Here is a 20,119-nt window from a genome sequence, read left to right as displayed (position 1 = left end):
GGAAGGGAGGGAGGGAGGGAGGAAGGAAGGAAGCAAGGAAGGAAGGAAGGAAGGAAGGAAGGAAGGAAGGAAGGAAGGAAGGAAGGGAGGGAGGGAGGGAGGGAGGGTGGGAGGGAGGGAAGGAAGGAAGGGCGGGCAAGAGAGGAAAGAAGAGAATAAAAAATTATTAAAGAGAAAATTATAAGTATAATTCATATATGTATATATATGAAATATGTGTACATGGAATTCCTGAAAAGGAAACCAAAATAATGGGAACAAAACAAATATTGAAGGATATAATCCAAGAAAATATTCCTGAACTCTAACATATGAATGTACATATTAAAAGGACATGCTATATATACCCCAAGGAAAAAAATGGATCCAGACAGTCAACACCAGGGCATAATCTAGTAAAGTGACTGGACATCAAAGGTAAGGAAGGAATACTTTGGGGCCAAAAGATCAAGTCTCCTATAATGGGAAAACTACCAAGCTGGCCTCAGACTCTCAGCCACATCAACTCTAGAAGACTGAAATCGAGTATGTCCAGCTTCGAAGTGCCAATGTGCAGTGGTGGGGAGCATTCCTCCAGAGAAAAAGAAGGGCAGCCCTGCCAGGGGAAGCCTGAAGAACAGGCACAGGTCCTCTTGCCATTCACACAAGAGCAGGCAGCTTTGACATTTTGGGAAGGCCAAGGTCTTCAGAGTCAGACAGACCCAGACAGATCCTGAGCCCACCACTCACTATCTCTGACCTTGGGTCATCTTACACCTTTGCAGCTCAGTTTCCACATCTGCAAAGCAGAGAGAATATTTCCTACCTCTATGCATTAAACCAAGTAATATGCATCAAAGCACTTAGCACAGGGCCCAGCACATGGTAAGTGATTAACAAACTATTAATATTATCATCACATTTGCTCCTGAAAGCCATCACACTCCTGAGCAGTCCCCACCCCCTCAAGCCCTCGGGATGCCAGGGTGGTAAAGGAATCCTGTCACAGGGGTACCGTGGCTGCCTGTGGAATCCTCCCCGACATGAGCTGGAATAGGGTCTGCAGTGGGTCATTGAGCGCCAGCGTGCTGGTGAAGCTGCAGAGAGAAGGATCGTCAGTGAGGACCACGCCCAGGGAACCTCTTTACCCACTGCCCACAAGGCTCAGGGCCTCACCTAATTTTATCAGATTTTGGCAGCTTCCTTAGGAACGTGAACATCTCTTTACTTTCTGCCATGCCTCTGTCACATCCTCCTTTGAGGAGAGATGGCAGGGTCCTCAATCTACCGCACACCCCAGCTAGATCTCATTGTTGGGGGTATTTTCTGCACCTTGGTCTTAATGGCCTAACTCTGGAATAACCATTTCTGTGGGCCTTCTTCCATCACTGAGATGACCCATTGACATCTCAAAGGTCCCCTGGAGAGCCACAGCAGTTTATCTGGAAGCTTTTCTCCATAGGCACCCCCTTCCCAGCCACCCCGATCTCCCACTCCCTGCAGCCCTCCTCCACACCAAGCCCACAGCACTCAGTGCCGTTTTTCTGGCTCATCAAGAGCCTGGGTCTGTAGTGCTTTTGCTCACAAGCACTAAATAGCCATTTTCAGTAACCAAAGAGGCGTGGAACAGGGGCCAGAAATGATCCTGCTGATGACAAACCATGGGATATGCTTAACAAGGATATAATAAGCTCTACAGCTGATTTGAGATTTAAGCTTACTCAGTGAGAGGTATTTTTCACAATTCACTGGGCTCCATCAAAAATCAATGGCCCAAGGCAAAAATCTGTAGCAGAGATGTATGCTACAATGTGGGGCTGTGGGATGTTCGTTTTCAAAGCCCAAAGGAAAATCATCCTCAGAACACCGTCCTTTATTTAACAGCACACTTGCCACCGGAACTCCAAGCATATATCGTAATACAACTTCTGTGTTCCTCCCCATTCCAGTCTCCAGGAAGACTGAAGGGTGGAGTCGTCATGAGACTCAACCAAGGCCATCATCCAGAATGGGCCCACCAGTGGTGCAGTCATTAGGCCCTTGGACTGAACTTAACATGGAAGTGTTAAGTGTTTTTGTTTGTTGGTTTGTTTGTTTTTTTGAGATGCAGTTTTGCTCTTGTTGCCCAGGCTGGAGTGCAATGATGTGATCTCTGCTCACTGCAACCACCACCTCCCAGGTTCAAGCGATTCTCCTGCCTCAGCTTCCAGAGTAGCTGGAATTACAGGCGCCCGCCACCATGTTCAGCTAATATTTGTATTTTTAGTAGAGACGGGGTTTCACCATGTTGGCCAGGCTGGTCTCAGATTCCTGAACTCAGGTGATCCACCCACCTCGGCCACCCAAAGTGCTGGGATTACAGGCGTGAGCCACCGTGCCGACGGAAGTGTCATCTTCTAATTCAACCTCTGCCCAACAGGATTTACGGCCAATTCAAATGTAAGTTCAGCTGAGAGGATAGCTTCCTTCGCAGCTCTAACCAGCACTAGAAGCTCAACACTTTGAGGTAGCATCTTTCTTGCTGTCTGACCCAAGTCTGCCCCTTACAGGAGGGTCCCTCACCCCACCCACCACATTTGTCCCTGCCAACCCGTGGATGCTAAGAGGAGCCTGAAGGACTTATTCAGAAAGCCTTCTCCATCCAGCACCCCTATTTGATCCTGGCTTTCTTTCACTCTGTTTCATCTCCTTATTCCAAACTCCTGGTTATGGACCCTTGCTTCCATCCCTAGCTCATCCTGGTTTGGGCATTTTTCCTGGTCCCCGCTGGCACCCAGATCACAGTGTGCTGACGTCATTTCTGACTAAGCACATCTCTTTAGTCTCAACACCTCCCACTGCCGCCGATGCAGACTTCTGGATCTCACTGCCAGTGCAAAAACTCCTTTTCCTACCACAGCTCACGACCCTGCTACCCCACACCCCTACCCTACTCTCAGTACCCAGACCTCATCACAAGTATAAACAGTAGACAACTGCTTACGTCAAAGACCCTCAGTCCCAAGGCTCTAAGGAAGTGATCACCTACCCCTCATTACCAGAACTAGCTGGAACAGCCGCTCCCAAAGAGAGAAGGCTACTGCAATGTAAAAATCTATTTAATTTTTGGAAACTCTCACCCTGGGCAATTTTACTAAAACTCTGTATTCAATTTAGCAGGTAGAATGTATCTGTGTCTAAAACAGAGAAATGCTATGTCCAGCTCAGAAAAGAGAACATGGAAAGATCCCTGGAGTGGGAGGCTCCTCAGTGCATCTGGCGTTTCTCCACACCCTCATCCTCCACCTTTGGTGAGGAGGCCTCTCTGCCCCACTGGTCTCTTTTGTTAAGTTCCAACTCACCCACTCATGACCCAGCTGTAGGTCCGTGGGTCCATCTTGCTGGACAAGAACAAAGCATGGCCCCACAAGTGGTTCTTCATGGCCCACTCCAAGGCTTCCTGAAAACCAAAACATCACATTCAAGAGTGCCTTTCCCACCTTCCACTCACAACAAGTTCCTGTGCTTAGGCACTGCTGCATCCTGAGCAGCGGAGGCTGGGCTTCCAGAAAATTCTTAGAGCCTCATATAAGAATGTGAACAGCCAGGAAGCAGGTTGTAGCTAGCATAGTGTTTTTCTCTAGGATGTCACCTTCACCAGCCTTCACTTTATCAAAATCCACTGTGCTATTCCATCAGCTTCCCATCAGACATGGTTGCCAGTTAGCCTCATCTCTTTAGCAAAAGTTTCGTAGCACTTGAACATCAAGACTGCAGTAAATATCAATGTATAGTATACTTGAAAATCACTAAGAGAGGAGATTTTAAGTGTTCTCATTAGAAAAAACATGATAAATATGTGATGTGACACATATGTTAACTAGCTCCATTTAGCCATTCCACAGTGTGTATGTATATATACACATATATATCATGTTGTATACTATACATATATACAACTTTTGTCAATTAAAAAAATAAAAGATAGCATCATATACAAAAACAAGAAATTAAATATTTAAATGTAAAAATGAAAAGTACTTCAACTTCATTTTTATAAATTAATTTTGAAGTAGAAAAAGCCTTTCTAAATATGACCCCCAGAAACTTACAATTTTACACAGAAAGCCCTAAAAACATAAAGAGCTCCAACAAATCAATAAGTGAGGATCAGAGACTCAATAGAAAAATGCAGGAAATCAATGACAAAAAATTCACAGATTAAAAAATATTCAACTTCATTGAATTCATTTTGAATTGAATTGAATTGAACATATTCATTTCAATAAGAGAAATGCAGGCCTAGTGTGGTGGCTCACACCTGTAATCCCTACACTTTGGGAGGTTGAGGGGGAGGATCACTTGAGCCCAGGAGTTTGAGACCAGCCCTGGCAACACAGCAAGACCCCATATCTACAAAAAAAATTTAAATTAGCTGATAATTTTTTCTTTTGAGACAGTCTCTCTCTGTCACCCAGGTTGGAGTGCAGTGGCATGATCTCAGCTCACTGCAACCTCCACTTCCCAGGTTTAAGCAATTCTTATGCCTCAGCCTCCCAAGTAGCTGGGACTACAGGCCATGCCACCAGGCCTGGCTAATTTTTGTATTTTTTGTATAGATGGAGTTTCTCCATGTCACCCAGGCTGGTCTGAAACTCCTGGCCTCAAGTAATCTGCCTGCCTCCCAAAGTGCTGGGATTACAGGCGTGAGTCACCACATCCAGACTTTTTTCACTTCTCAGATTGGCACCTATCAAAGAGTTTGAAACACACTGTGGTGAGAATGTAGGAAAACAGGCACTCTCTTGCATTGCTGGTAGAGTGAATTGGCACAACCTCTAAAAGGCAATTTGTCAGTATCTATCAAAATTACAAACCATATCCTTTGACCCAACACTCTGCCTCTAGAAATTTATCTTACATATATTCTCTCACACTGGGCAAAATGACAGTGGTTATTCATTGCAACATTGTAACTGCAGAAGACTGGAAGTACTCTTAATGTCAAGCTATATGGGGTTTAGTTAAATTAATTATAATTTATCAGTAGAAAACTTTGCCAATGTAAGAAATAACGAGAAAGGTATTTATATAGGCTATAGAGCAGAGGTCAGCAAAATATGGCCTAAAGGCCAAATCCAGCACACTGCCTATTTTGGTACAGGCCATAGCCTCAGAATAGTTACTGCCTTTTTAAGTGATTGGAAAAAAAATTTTTTTAATTTCACTATGCATTATAATTATATGGTAACTCAAATTTCTATGTCTATAAATGGAGTTTACTGAAACACGGCCACACCCATTCATTTACATATTTTCTGTGACCACTTTCACACTATAAGGGCAGAGCTGAGTAGTTGTACTAGAGGCCCCATGGCCTGCAAAATGTAAAATGTTTACATTTTACATTTTTTACATCTGTCCAATTATAGAAAAAGTTTGGCAACCCTAATATAGAGTGTTTTCTGAGGTATTTTGTAAAATGGAAAAGGGAAGGTACAGAAATGGTATACAGTATGCTATTTTTTAACAAAGAGAAAATAACAATATAAGCATAAAATTTCTCTGGATATTTCAGAGAGAAAAATTGGGTGACTAGGGGATAGGAGCATCATTTCCCAATTAGGTCTTTTTTATATTTTAATTTTTGAATGAAATTGATTCAAATTGATTTTAATTATCTATCCAAACACTTAAATTTTTATGACTTTTGTAAAGTATAATCTCAACCTCAAAATTGAGCTAGAAATCAATCTTCATCTGTTTAAAGTACAGACAGTCCCTGCTTTATGAGTTTTTGACTTTACAATGGTGTGAAATCAATACACATTTGGTAGAAATTGTACTTCAAGTGCCCATACAACCATTCTGTTTTTCACTTTCAGTAACATATTCAATAAATTATATGAGATATTTAGCACCTTATTAAAAAACAGGCTCTGGGTTAGATGATTTTGTGGGTTAAGGTAAACATTCTGAGTACATGTGAGGTAGGCTAGGCTAAGTTATGATGTTGGGTTAGGTGTATCAAATGCATTTTCAACTTATGATATTTTCTATTTAATGATGGGTTTATTGGGATATAAACATTGTAAGTCGAGGAGCATCTGTATTCAATATTGATAGGAAGCCTTAGATATAGCAGAAGGAGTATTTGTAAACAAACTTCCTGGAAATTAATTTGGTATATATATAAAGAACCTTTTAAAAGTGCATACCATTTATATACCCAGTAATTCCACTTCTAGGAATCTGTCCTAAAAAATTTGAAAGATCAGACAAAGACTCATGTAACAAGATGTGTAAATTATATAATTTATAATGGTTGACAAAATTGTAAATAGTCTACATATTCAATAATAGTAGAATAGCTAAATAAAATATGATACATTAATATGATGGAATATTGTATAACTATTTTTTAAATGGTGCTGTTGGAGCATATTTAATGCCATGAGGGTATTTTACCATATCATCTTAAGTTTAAAAAGAGAAATAAACGATTGTATATGCAATTTTATTTTCTTTTTAATATATATGCATGGAAAAATGCTGGAAGTAAATATATCAAAATGTTAACAGGTATAATCTTTTCAATTTTTTATTTTTTTATTTTTAATTTTTATGAGTACATAGTAGGTATATATATTTATGGAGTAAAATATATGAGATATTTTGGTACAGGCTTGCAACGTTTAATAATCACATCATGATAAATGGGGTATCCATCCCCTCAAGCATTTATCCTTTGTGTTACAAAAAATCCAATTATACTCTTTTAGTTATTTTTAAAAGTATAATTAAATTATTATTGACTGTAGTTCCCCTGTTGTGCTGTAAAATACTGTCATATTCATTCTATTTTTTTTCGCACACATTAACCCTCCCAACCTCCCTCCCACCCTCCCCTACTGCCCTTCTCAGCCTCTGGTAACCATCCTTCTACTCTCTATCTCCGTGAGTTCAATTGTTTTGATTTTTAGCTCCCACAAATAAGTGAGAACATGTGATGTTTGTCTTTCTGTACCTGGCTTATTTCATTTAATAGTTCATTGTCTTTTAATGGTAGAACTGTGGGTGTTTTTATTTTCTTTGTTGTTTCTTTTTGAACTTCTCGCATCCTCCCTGAAATGAGTATATACTATTCACATAATTGGAGCAGGGGTGATTGGTGGAGAGGGATTGGGCGAAGGGCATACTTGCCTTCTTCCTTCCATAGTAGAGCAGTCTAGTGAATTTCTCCACGATCTGCGCAGGTGTCTCCACACTGGGGGGGATCTCTCCGGTGAGCAGGTTCGGGGTCCCAGAGCTCAGCACTGGCCAGTCCTCATTGGTCAGGCTGATGAGGTTGGCCACAGGGGGCTGCCGTTTGTACTTCTCCAGCTTCTTGCAGTCTTGCATTAGCAGCTCAGCAATGTCAGACCCCACCATGGACTGTAAGGCAAAGAGGATCATCTGAGGAGAATCCTATGGGTCCTCAGGCTGGCCGCCCCAGCTGGAGAAGGAAGGCAGCAGGGAGCCTGCCTTCTTCGCGAGGAGTCCAATTATGCAAACATAAGGCAGTCCTTTCTTAGATTGCTATATTTCAAACTTCAGCATCACTATCATGGTTATTTTCTGCCTGTCAGGAGCCACAAAGCTTACCAGAAACATTTACAATTTCACAGGTATATTACCTGGCTGGTGCAATAACTCAGAAACTACAATATTCCCAGACCAAGGAAGATCATCAGGGAAGATTTGCATTAGCAAACTGGCCTTGACATTTGAACAATTTTTCCCCTTGGGGCAATTTGTGGCTTCTTTACCATTGCTTTTCATAATCATGCCATAAACATAATCTTATCTATCCCATGAAGACTTAAATTTCAGCCTGCACCTGCTCTCCCACCAAAACAGTAACTTACCCCATTCTGGCGACAAAGGAGAACCAAGAGCTGCCACAGTAGAGCCGAGTCTCTGCTCCCCAGTGTCTCAGATTTGCAGCTCTGAGCTGCTTTCTGCTGGCAAAACGTCATAATATCCACCTTATGTATATCTTCCCTACATGGAAAAAATTTAGGGAGCGAAGAGTGAGCAGGCAGACACTTCCCTGTTTCGGACCCCAGGCTCCTCCTAAGTATGCAAGTGCTGGCTGGGCTGTGGTTGAGATAGAAATCTGACAAGCCAGGGCTAGGGTAATGAGTCTATAGCTATAGGATAGTTATTTTCTTATAGAACAGGAAGAAATTTCAGAGATTCTCTCATGCACCCCCTCCATTTTATAGATAAAGCAACAGAGGCCCAGAGACCTGAAGTCACTGCACAGGATAGCAAGTAAAAGCAGACTTTGCAGTCAGACAACCCTGGGTCTAAATCTTGGTCTGCCACTTCTCTGTTTAGACAAGTTTCTTACCTCCTCTGAGCCTCAGCTTTGTCCCCTAAAATAGGGACAGTAAAGGAACCTACCTCCATACAAAAAGGAATTAGAAAATTGTGTGGCATGTATTAAGTGATCAATATGATTGGCATTATGATTTGCTCAAGATCATCCAATAACATCAAAGCCAAGTTAGGCTTAGTACCCCAGTCTTTGAATAACCCAATTCACTTTTTTGACCCATATCTGTATACCCGTGTGTAAGAAACAGAGAGAACACTCATTTTTACTTGAGGGAACTGTCAGATGCCATAAGAGGAATACATTTATATAGTAGTGATGATACTTTCCATGTGCATAATCTCACTTGAGACTCACAGACAAGCCTCGGGTAGGGAGAGCAGGTGTTATACCACTTCCAGGGGGAAAACTAAGGTTCAGAGAGGGCTGACCTGTCCACCATGGTATTCCTAGTACATAGGATGCCCGAGCCTGAGACCCATGTTGGCTGTCATCCAGCAAGGACTCTCTCCTCAACAAAGATGCCCTGAGTTACATTTATCAGGAATATAACTAAATATTTAAAAGCAGTCCTAGCTGAGTACTGCAGAGGGCTCACTCGCACACTGTTCCGTAACTTGAACACTGCCGATCTTATCTACCTCTCCAGGAAAAAGCCACTGTCACAAGAATTGTTTCTGCTATGATCCACTCGTCAGGGACTTCCCAGGCGATGCTCCACTTTTCTGCTAACATCTATCAAGCACACAGAACACTAAAACTTCCTACCATGCAGCCTCTGCAAAATGGAACTGGTTTTAGATTTCTAAACTGTCATGCTAATTTTGCTTTCTGTCCTTCAACTATTGAATGGCTTGTCAAAATGACTCAGGCCACATCTGGTTCTATCTTGTAGCACAGAGAATTCCACTCCAACAAGGACGGACTTTTTTTTCCAAGGAAACCAAGAACATATCTCCAAAATGCTGATCTGAGCAGGAAGATTGCCCTTACTCAGCAGCTCTTACAGCACTTTACCTAATCAAGGGTCCTGAGAAACTTCTCATCTCCTCTTGCTCTTCGGAATCATTAAGAATAACCTGCAATAAAACAATCAGATTTTACTTTAAGACTGTGTCCACCCTAGGCCCCTTTCAGTCAAGTCTAGTATCAGACCCCAGGGCCGTGGGGCTAGGATGTGGCTCAAGGCCTTGTGGAGAAAGCAGAAAGGAAAAAGTGAATCTTGTTGCTAAAGATGAGCCACTGACATCTCAGGAAAAACATAACTCTAGCATCAATTCTTTCAGGGAAGAGCCCCACCCATTCCTGCACCCCCTATTCCAGGGGGTACCTGGCCCAGTTTCCACAAGAGCATCCCATTCCCGGAGATGCCCCAGCTCAGGCACAGGAAAGCAAGGTAAGCACGTTAGGAGTAGTTAGGTAAGCAGTGTGCCGGCATTCCAGGAACACTGGGTCTTCTTTACCTCCATGCTGTGCAGTTCAACAAGGGCTGCTTGCCCGTCAGTGGGAGAGCTGGGACCTACACACACCAGCTGACCTCCTGGCCCGAAACTCACAGGAGCATGAGGAACGTAGAACTTCATGGGCGCTTTGGGACCAGCTGAGGAGACATCCTCTGACCAACAGACACAGATGGACATTGTTAGCATTACTTCCATCACTTTTCTTTAGTTCAGGAATATGCCACGGACGTATTTCTGCCCAAATTCTGCCTGAACCAAAATAAGATTCTGGGTGGGTTGTGTAATTAGAAGAAGCCCATGTTCCCTGCTCCAGTCAGATTTAAGCCTCTGAGAATGTGTCATAATACAATGCATGGGCTTGATGATTCAGTCCAAATGATAATGCACTCAGCCCAGACTCTCAGTGATGTTGAGAGGCCAAGGAGTCTCTGGCTTCCGTGGCCTCTATACTCATGACAAAGTTCCTACATCCAGGCAAAGCAATGATGCTTTGCGTCTTGCTTTTGCTTTTCCTAATTCTCTCTGGTCTTCCCTTTCTTAAAAGCACCACTGAGTGCCTCCTTTCCCAACCTGATGATGGATAGGGGCAGTGTTCCCTTCCAGGAATCAGCTATGATGCAATTACTATTACAAGCAAAAAGATAGAAAATGGAACCAAAGTTGACCTCTCTGCTCCAGAGACCTACATAAGCAAATGCGGTGGACAATGATCCACCATAAGGCTGACTTTCCCAGAGACTTTCCACCCAGCCTTTCCACATCAGATTCAACCAACTCTTGTGATCATTTTAGAACCCACCAGCTTGAACTGGACTCCAAGCTGCTGAAGCTGGGGGATCATCCCGCTCGGGGGCATCTGTGATGTACTGACTGAGCTCATAGCTGCTGGAGCTGAGACCAGACTCACGCTGCTGGAGAAGGTTGGACTCACTAGCCAGTGATGGCTGAAAGTTAAAAACAATACAAACACATAGGAAGAAGTTTCAGAGAGCTGGTCTTCTCAAGCGTTCTTTCAAAGAAACAAAACACATACAGTGAAAGTGGATGTATTGAAAGGAGAAAAAGAGAAAATCAAGTTGATAGGCATTTGCCAAAGGATATATTGTGACCCAATGGAAAGAGCGGAGGCCTTGGGGTCAGGGGCCCTTGAATTCAAATCTCGGCTTTGTCTTATACTCAGCTGCTGTGCCCCTGGACACGTGACTTAGGCTCTCTGAGCTCAGTGCTTTCATCTGCGATATAATCATATCTGCCCTATATACTTCAAGTAATTCATGTATTCATTCATCAACTTTTTTTTTTTTTTTTGAGACAGAGTCTCGCTCTGTCATGAGGCTGGAGTTCAATGGCACGATCTCAGCTCACTGCAACCTCCACCTCCTGGGTTCAAGAGATTCTCCTGCCTCAGCCTCCCAAGTAGCTGTGACTACAGGTGCACCACCACTCCAACTGATGTTTGTATTTTTAGTAGAAACGGGGTTTCACCATGTTGGCCAGGATGGTCTCGATCTCTTGACATCATGATCTGCCCGCCTCAGCCTCCCAAAGCCCTGGGATTACAGGCATGAGCCACCATGCCCGGCCCTCATTCATTGACTGTTTAATGAGCACCTATTATGCTCTAGGTGCCATGCTTTCCCCTTGGATGCAGGTGTAAAGAAATTCATGGGGCCAGGTATGATGGTTCACACCTGTAATCCCAGCACTTTGGTAGGCCAAAGCAGGAGGATCACTTGAGCCCAGGAATTTGAGACCCCAAATTGCAACATAGCAAGACCTCATCTCTACAAAAAAAATAAAATAAAATAAAAAAATTTAGCTGGGCATGGTGATGCACACCTATAGCCCCAGCGACTTGGGAGGCTGAGGTGGAAGGATCACTTGAGCCCAGGAGTTCAAGGCTGCAGTGAGCTATGACCATGCTGTTACACTCCAGCCTGGGTGACAGAGCAAAACTCTGTCTCTAAAGAAATAAAGAAAGAAATTCATTGAGTTTACATCTTGTGTGCATACAAGTAAAATAATTAATTCAAAAGCTCTTTGGGCCAGGCCAGGGACTCACACCTGTAATCCCAGCACTGTGGGAGGCCAACCCAGGAGGATCAGATCGCCTGAGGTTAGGATTTCCAGACCAACCTGGCCAGCATGGTGAAACCCCATCTCCACTAAAAACTACAAAAATTAACTGGGCATGGCGGCACACAGTTGTAGTCCCAGCTACTAGGGAGGCTGAGCCAGGAGGATCACTTGAATCAGGGAGGTGGAGCTTGCAGTGAGCCGAGATTGTGCCACTGCACTCCAGCCTGTGCAACAGAGTGAGACTCTGTCTCAAAAAAATAAAATAAAATAAAAAGTAAAGCCCTTGTACACTGTAAAGTGCTGTACATGTGTATGTGGCTGCTGTCATTGTATTGTTACTATTAGTCATAATCATATGTGCCCTACCCTATTAAGCACTAAGTATACAAAAGAAATTGACCTCAAAAATCATACAAACCTAATAAGGGAGACAAGATTAATACAAGACTTTCAAAATTAAGACCCGATCTCTGGCTGAGCATGGTGGCTCAGACCTGTAATCCCAGCACTTTGGGAGGTCAAGGTGGGCAGATCACGAGGTCAGGAGTTCAAAACCAGCCTGGCCAACATGGTGAAACCCCGTCTCTACTAAAAATACAAAAATTAGCTGGGCGTGGTGGGGGGTGCCTGTAATCCTAGCTACTCAGGAGGCTGAGGCAGGAGAATCGCCTGAACCCAGGAGATGAGATTGTGCCACTGCACTCCAGCCTGGGCAACAGAGTGAAACTCTGTCTCAAAAGAAAAGAACCATCTCTGTAGTATATTTGCAAATTTTCCACAAATCTAAAATGATGCTAAAATAAAAAGTGTATTTTAAAAAAGATCTCCATTTTGTGGCCCAGCTGGTGCATATAATAAGATTTTTAGAGGAAAGGGATGAATGAAGAGTTAGAAAAGGTTTCAAGCCCTGCTTCTCAAACCTGAATTCAAAGATTCTAGCAACTTCCCTCTTCCTGGGTTAAACCAAATTGCTAGTCTCCTGGGGTCCCTAACACCTAACACCTGGATGACAGCGTCCTCTCTTTCCCAGTGTGTTGGAGTGAGCTGGGTGACCTTTCTCGATCCCCTCAATTTGCTGAAAATGCAAAGGAGTTCAGTTTAGGGCCTCGGTTGCCTAAAACTGAGGCAGTAAGGAGGGAAGAAAGGAAGGCATGGGTGGAGGTTCTGCTAAGAGGGAAGGAATGGGTCCTCCAGACGGCTGGCCGCTGGACATCCATTCCCAAGGGCCCTGTTCTGCCACTGCTGACAGTGTCAGCTTCGACACATGGACACAGTCTCCAGCCCCCACGTCACTTTAGGTTACCTTAGTTTTCTGGGCCCCAGCAAGCAGGCTCCCTGGAAACAGCTCCCCAGGCCACTCCTGTCCAGAGTTGGAAGCAGGGCTGTCTTTATAATGGTTCCTACTGTTAGATCTGCAGCAAAATGACACAAGCAGTGAGCGGGGTCCTGGGCAAGCCAGCAAGGCTGAAGCACTCTCCGCTGGAAGCTGACCTGCTCCAAAGCATGGTCAGGTGCCATGTCAGCCTGGGTGCCATAGGAGAAAGCATTTTCCTCCCACTCGCCACCTCAATCTACTAATCCCAGGAAAAGCAGGAGTGCTTGAGTTCCACAGCTCAGTGGCTGGAAGCGGCCTCAGGTCCTGATGAGAAGGGTTGGTCTCTACAACCTGACATTCTGGAATGACTTACATCAGAGTGTTTAGGTTGGTGAATTCCAGAGCTGCGAGCACCAGGACAGATGCTTGGGCAAAACTCTCTTCCCTGTGTTGTCTTATCACGGGGAGATGGCCCATTCTCAGGGCTCAGGCGTAGGCTGAGGAGAAGCACCCCAGCCCCAGGTAGGTTCTCATGACCTAATCATGAGAGCTTTTTCTAGGCCATATCTGTCCTGAGGCCAACACAGAATTAAAGTCCTCCTTTAGGACAGACCTCAGGGAGCCTCACAGGACTCAGACTTGCCCAGCTTTGGGAACAGACTCTCAGTGATAAGAATCTCTCTTCCCAGGGTCCATATGAACAGTGGACCAGGACCATCCTTGGATACTCCCATATCCCTGTGGCTGAAACAAAGGTACGCAGGCTTCTGGAGGTAAGAGACCAGCATCAGACGCCAGAAGATTTGCCCAACATAGTCTGAGTTTGACAACATCATGTCAAACTGGCCTCTCCTTTTGCACTTACTGGAAGTGGGTCTCACTATTTGTTCCAAATGGACTGTGCTGGTTTTCATAATGATGTTCATCAAGGTACTTTTGCTCTCGGTAATCTTCATGCCAGATATAAGGACTCCTTTGCCTTGGCACTGCACCCTCAGAGAAAACAGAATCAAGACAGGTCACTTCCTATTTCTGAAAGTTCTTAGAAAGATATTAGTGAGCTGTGAGGAGTTCCTAGAGCACAGTAGATCTAAAAACATATTTTCCAAATTGAAAAAATACATAGGTAAGAGCTAATGATGAAAGTCCATAGGACGCCTCTCAGTCCCCTCTGAACTAATTAGCGTGGATCTATACAACCACACAACGATGGGGATTGGTGTGTACATGTGTGGGGGGCAGGTAGGGGTGTGTGTGTGTGTGTGTGTTCAATGTTGAAACAGATTTATCTTTGCTAGCAGTTCAGACGCTGCCATTAAGACACACCCTATACTTATTAGTATAGGGGAGAACACTCCTTTGGGTGCATATCTGCTGTCCTCAGGGTGAAGTGACAGACTCCTACTATAGCCCAGCAGATGTCCTTAAGAACTGACTTCACTGTTACTTGGTCGAAGACTATAATCTTGGCTATAAGGCAAAGTAGAAGAAAAAATGTGGATGAAGTGCAAACTACCCATAGTACTAGTAACAGTACCATCATCTGTGCAAACAAAGGAAAACAACTCCATTATGTCTCTTCTCAGGACATCGAGGAGGAGTGTTTCTGCTGTGGTCTCGTCTGGCCAAGAAAAGATGCCCAAGGTGAGGGTCTGAACATGGCTCCGTCGGTCTCTCCCCTGCCTCTCAGACCAGCTGCCCCATCCCCAAATCCCAGAGGCTTCTTGGAGACTTTTCCATACCTCTTTCTTCCTGCAGCCACTGCGGGTGTCCGTGATAGTAGTAACTTCCATAAGCATATTCCTCCCTCGTTGTGGGAGAGTGATAGCCCTGATATGAATTCTCTCATACCCTGGCCTAAAATAGCACAAAGAAGACTGGTCAGTTGAGGACAAGGGTGGTAAAGACAGAAACCAATGGAAGACTTGACAAACTAAACAGCTTCAGAGGACAGAGTTGTGACCCAGCCTAGAATCTGCTTGAAAGCCATGGTTAATTCTAGATCCTATAAACAGAAACAGAATCAGAGCAGGAGTCAGGCCTTTGTTGCATAACAAGAGTAGAATTTTTATAGTAAAATTTTTTTACTTAAAACTCTTTTCTAAAAACTTCTTTTTTATTTAAAACTCTTTTACTTTATAGTAAAACTCTCACTCCCCAAATACATACATATTATCTTAGAACACTCTGTCCTGACATTATCTGAGAAAATCACTTCCTGAGACGACTGTGTTAAGTCTCCAATACACCACCGTAACTTCCATGCTTATTCCAGATGGAATTGAGATTAAAAAGTCAGACTGGACTATCTTAAGTCTGATTACTTTTATTGCCTCTGTCCTGAACATGCCTCTCTTTGAGAATTCAACAATCCAAAAAGATTGGGGAGAGGACCATCATAATACTAATGTTTTTATCAATTAGTAATTTTTTTTTTTTTTTGAGACAGAGTCTCACTCTGTCACCCAGGTTGGAGTGCAGTGGCATGATCTCGGCTCACTGCAATCTCCATCTCCCAGGTTCAAGTGATTCTCACATCTCAGCTACCCAAGTAGCTGGGATTACAGGTGTGCACCACCACGCCCAGCTAATTTTGTTTTGTTTCGTTTTGTATTTTTAGTAGAGACAGGGTTTCACCATGTTGGACAGGCTGGTCTTGAACTCCCGACCTCAGATGATCTGCCCGCCTTGGCCTCCCAAAGTGCTGGGATTACAGGCGTGAGCCACTGCACCTAGCCCAATTAGTAATTCTTTAGTATTTCTTAGGGACAAATTTCTTTATAATAATAGTCGTAATTTCAACCCTGAATCTGTAAGCAGGTAAATATTACCCCTAAAGTAGAACATAGATGGCTTCCAACATTCCGTGAAATATTAAGTCCAGTGCTACAGACCAGGGAAACAGGAATTCCAGATTCTCCAACCTGAATAGAATGACCTCACTGCAACCTCTTCCTTCCGAACTTGCAGCCTCCAAGTTTCTATCTGCTTTCCCTAAGGTCGATTTTTTTTAAAGTTCCCATTCATTCAATACGGATTATTGGTATGCCTGTTACATTCCGGGTACTGTGGTAGGCACTAGGACTCTTCTTGGTGCCGGTAGTGTCATGCTAATCCCAAGGCAGAGTGGTCTAATGACAATGAGGAACTCCTTATAGGGATCTCCAAGAAAAGCTTTTCCATAGTCTGCATATACTACCTTTTGCAATCCCAGAGCAAGAGGGTTCCATCTGCTCTTTTGAATTTCTGCCCCCCCAAACCCCCAATACTCAATTGCATTTGTGATGGCTTCTTTAAGAAGCTCCACTAGGGAATAAAGAGGAGAGAAATACTATCTTCAGTCATCAGAAACAAATTTGGGAGAGGACAGGATTTAGCTAAAGCCATGTAGTAAGGTAGAGAAGGAAAAAGAAAAAAGGGGGAGAAAAATAAAAGGAAAAGGAAGAAGGAAAAGAACAATCTATTCAGAAGCATTTAGGAGAGTTGCATTCATTCCAAGCCCTAAAGCCATACCTTGAATACAACTGACTGGGATAACCACTTTTGTAATAGTCAATTCTAGACAGAGGCTGATGCCAGTCCCCAGGCCTGGAGGCATAATGGGACTGTTGATGGTCTGTCCTGGGCTCCTGCTGTGGCTGGGGGCTCCCACGGTTGTCTTGCCATTGGTGAAACCTCTCTCCATTGTGCCGAGAGTGAGGGACAGGCCGATGATGTCCATCTCTCCGAAACCCTCGGTCTGGATCCTTTGAGGGTGTTGTGACCTTCCCTCGTGTCTGGGGCAGCCTCTGGGGAGCCCAAAGTTCCATCACTGACTCTCTGAATTTGTCTTGGGTTTTGAGTAAGTTGTGTAGTTATTGTATCTTCCTGCAGACAAAAGAAAAAGGAAAAAAATCATCATTTGAAACCTATATCCAAACATAGTGGTTGATTAGGTTTTGTGAAAAGAGCAGCTATGGTCCTCAAAATCTATCTAAAACAAACCATATGGTCATGGATACAGAGAAATCTGAAAAAAAATCTCAGATACATGAAGCAAATAACAGACTAGACAATTATATTGATATTGCTTAAAAAATTAAAAAGTACATTTGGAACAACGACAGATGGGGGAGGCATGGGAGACAGATAACAGTAATAGGTACAGCTAAAAATGCTATCAAGGAATCCCAGTTGATGCTTCTTCACATATTCCCCCAGCAAGTGTTTGTTTAACACTTACAGTGGAGGCCCTGTGGTATCATAAATAGAGTGGGTCTTGCAGAGAGCTAGATTAGAGTTCAAATCCTAACTCTGCCACTTAACTAGCTAGTTCATTTTTTCAAGCCTCAATTTCCTTACCCATGAAATAGAGACTGTAATGACTACCTCGCAAGGTTATTGACAGAGTTAAAGATAACCTCTGCAAAGTGCCTGACATGTTACCCAACATGTTAAAGTGCTCAATAAATAGTAGTGTTATCAAAGATAAAGATGAGGGTAGTATGAGTGGCTGAAGATGTTTACTAAAGAAAAAGAAGTTTAGGCCGGGCATGGTGGCTCACGCCTGTAATCCCAGCACTTGGGGAGGCCGAGACGGGCGGATCACGAGGTCAGGAGATCGAGATCACCCTGGCTAACATGGTGAAACCCCGTCTCTACTAAAAATACAAAAATTAGCCGGGCGCAGTGGCGGGCACTTGTAGTCCCAGCTACACGGGAGGCTGAGGCAGGAGAATGGCGTGAACCCGGGAGGCGGAGCTTGCAGTGAGTGGAGATCGCACCACTGCACTCCAGCCTGGGCGACAGAGCAAGACTCCGTCTCAAAAAAAAAAAAGAAAAGAAAAGAAAAAGAAGTTTAGACTGACCTTTTCAAGAAGCACCTTTTCTGAATCCTTACGTTAACCCCCCAAAGAACTAGAACCTATATAATATGGTCATCCCTGCTCCTCCAGAGAAGCCAACAAGAGGCAAATTTGGGATTGTTTTCATAAAAAATTAGAAGGCCATGTCTCAGGATTCTTCCTGGCTGGAGATTTAAATCCTGGAAGTCTCCCTAGCATCAAACTAATTTTCCCCCAAGTCCCCATGTATTCCTGAAAAAGGAAAATTGCTCCAAGGACTGATTACCTTCCAGGTTCCTCTGCTCATAGCACGGGGTGGTGGGGGGCAGGGGTTGCACCCGCCAAAGGAAAGCACACCTCAGATCTTACTCTTGCTCAGGATTCTCTTGTGTCAGGAGCATCCACAGGCTAGGTCGGCCTCGATTTTTTCTTCCTTAGGAACTGTTTTAGGTTGCAAGATTCTGATCAAATCAGTTAACTTGTTTCCACTACTAAAGGTCCCAGCCTCACATAAAAATTCATATCAGAACAAAAGGTCAAAAGGGTGGGTGTTGAAATCGAGACGTCACTCTGCTCAAACACCAGGGAGCCAGGGTCGACAGCTATGAGCCAAGAGCTATGAGACAGCAGAACACACAAGAAGAGCAAGGTGCAGAGGAGGCCTCCCACCTCAAGGTCACTCACAACTCAGGGGAACCTGTGGCTTCCTTCCCATGTCAGCTCACTCCCTTGAAAAAGCCAGGTGCAATGACAGCCTTTGCCAGCAAATCCCAGGAAAGGCCAAATGTCCCAGACACAAGGAAGGGCACATGAGCCTTTTCTGAAGGCTGGTGGAACTCAAAACCATTTGGACCAAGTAAGCGGAATGAGAAGAAACCTGCTTTCTCCTTGTCCCCAGATAGTCTCACTAGGCAGCCCTTCCCCAAATGCAAAGGTGCAACACCCAATCTTTCCACTGAAATCACATCACTTTGCTGCCAAGAGACATCAACTCCAGCAAATCAGTCCTCAGATTAAGGACACCAAATAAATAGCATCTTCGATTCTCAAAATGAAGGAATTACATCCATGATGACAAATCACACTCACACATTCACATAAATGACCTTTCCTCGCCCCGGTAAAGGCCATCTCGCCTTTCCTAATCTGACGGCACAGCACGTCCAGCTCAAAGAAGGGAAAGAAGGGAGCAAGTGTTCCCACACACCTGCTCCGATGGCTTCCCACCTTCCTTCAGCGCTGCTCCAGGGACCTGGCCTAAGAGTGCCCCCTCTCCTCTTGGAGACTGTCAAAGTCCAGGTGCCACATCTACCACGACTCACCGGGCCCTCAGATCTACAGCATGTCAGTTACCTTTGCAACTGCCCAGCCTCCATGGAGCTGATTCATTAGGGCAAAGTACAGCCCAGATACTGCAGTGCGGGACCCGCCTGACTTGAAGAATTTGCTCTGAACGCTGTCAGAGACTGGCGCTTCTGTTTGCCTGAGCATGGACTGAGCCAGGTTCACTCACATGAGAAATCATTCAAATTCCCACAGCAATCACGGAAGAGAGACATCAGGAAGAGGAAGTCCAGAAGCCCCAAGGCAGCCGGGTCTGGCGCGAAAAACACCACCTTTGGGGTGTTAACCCGGGGCTCTTCCACTAGCTGGTTCTGTTACTTAACCTCTCTGAGTTTCAGTTTCTTTTTCTTTAAAATGGGAATGGCAATGCTTAGCTTATGAGGGTCATTACGAGGATGAAATGTTGGTAAAGCATCACATGATATATAGGTAAGTATGCCCTGCAGATCAATATTATCTTTTCCTTTCCAAAGAGAGGAGTTAATTCCACTGGTTGAGGTGCATGGGGAAGGGGACATGTTCACTGGTGGGAGTAAACACCTGGTTTGCCCAGTGTGGGTTTTTCTCATGTATGTTTCTCTCCATTGGGCTCTGGTTGTGTAATACATTCTGTTATCTAGCTAGAAGGCAGATTTATATCCCCAATATTGAACTGAAGGCACTAAAAAGTTTTCCATTATAACAAGAAAGTAGTTTCTCGCGCTTGAAATACACATTTCTTCTGCAATATCAAGGTAAACACGGAGAAACACATGAC

General features: G+C 44.1%; 1 protein-coding gene across 2 annotated transcripts in view; it reads right to left on the bottom strand.

Annotated features, from left to right (window-relative positions):
• SEC16B (SEC16 homolog B, endoplasmic reticulum export factor) overlaps positions 1–19,364 on the bottom strand; it is a 47,192-nt gene extending 27,828 nt beyond the window's left edge. The window contains exons 1-13 of one of the 2 annotated variants that reach the window (XM_050766892.1): positions 19,226–19,364; positions 18,305–18,459; positions 16,696–17,062; positions 14,938–15,037; positions 14,061–14,181; positions 13,184–13,292; positions 10,601–10,745; positions 9,802–9,953; positions 9,356–9,417; positions 7,866–8,001; positions 7,158–7,392; positions 3,321–3,414; positions 995–1,076 (exon numbers count right to left, since the gene is read on the bottom strand). In XM_050766892.1, coding sequence (XP_050622849.1) covers positions 995–1,076; positions 3,321–3,414; positions 7,158–7,392; positions 7,866–8,001; positions 9,356–9,417; positions 9,802–9,953; positions 10,601–10,745; positions 13,184–13,292; positions 14,061–14,181; positions 14,938–15,037; positions 16,696–17,004 — 1,545 coding nt within the window. In that variant the 5' untranslated portion in view covers positions 17,005–17,062; positions 18,305–18,459; positions 19,226–19,364. Of the gene's footprint in view, positions 1–994; positions 1,077–3,320; positions 3,415–7,157; positions 7,393–7,865; positions 8,002–9,355; positions 9,418–9,801; positions 9,954–10,600; positions 10,746–13,183; positions 13,293–14,060; positions 14,189–14,937; positions 16,437–16,695; positions 17,063–18,304; positions 18,460–19,225 lie in introns of those variants that run through there. The other variant, XM_050766883.1, reaches the window with a different exon arrangement.
• Between the last annotated feature and the right edge of the window lie 755 nt (positions 19,365–20,119).

This window comes from Macaca thibetana, chromosome 1 (assembly GCF_024542745.1).
Source record: "Macaca thibetana thibetana isolate TM-01 chromosome 1, ASM2454274v1, whole genome shotgun sequence".
Classification (NCBI taxonomy): Eukaryota; Metazoa; Chordata; class Mammalia; order Primates; family Cercopithecidae; genus Macaca; species Macaca thibetana.
The sequence above is the reverse complement of the archived record's forward strand: the minus strand, read 5'-3'. Positions and strand labels throughout refer to the sequence as shown.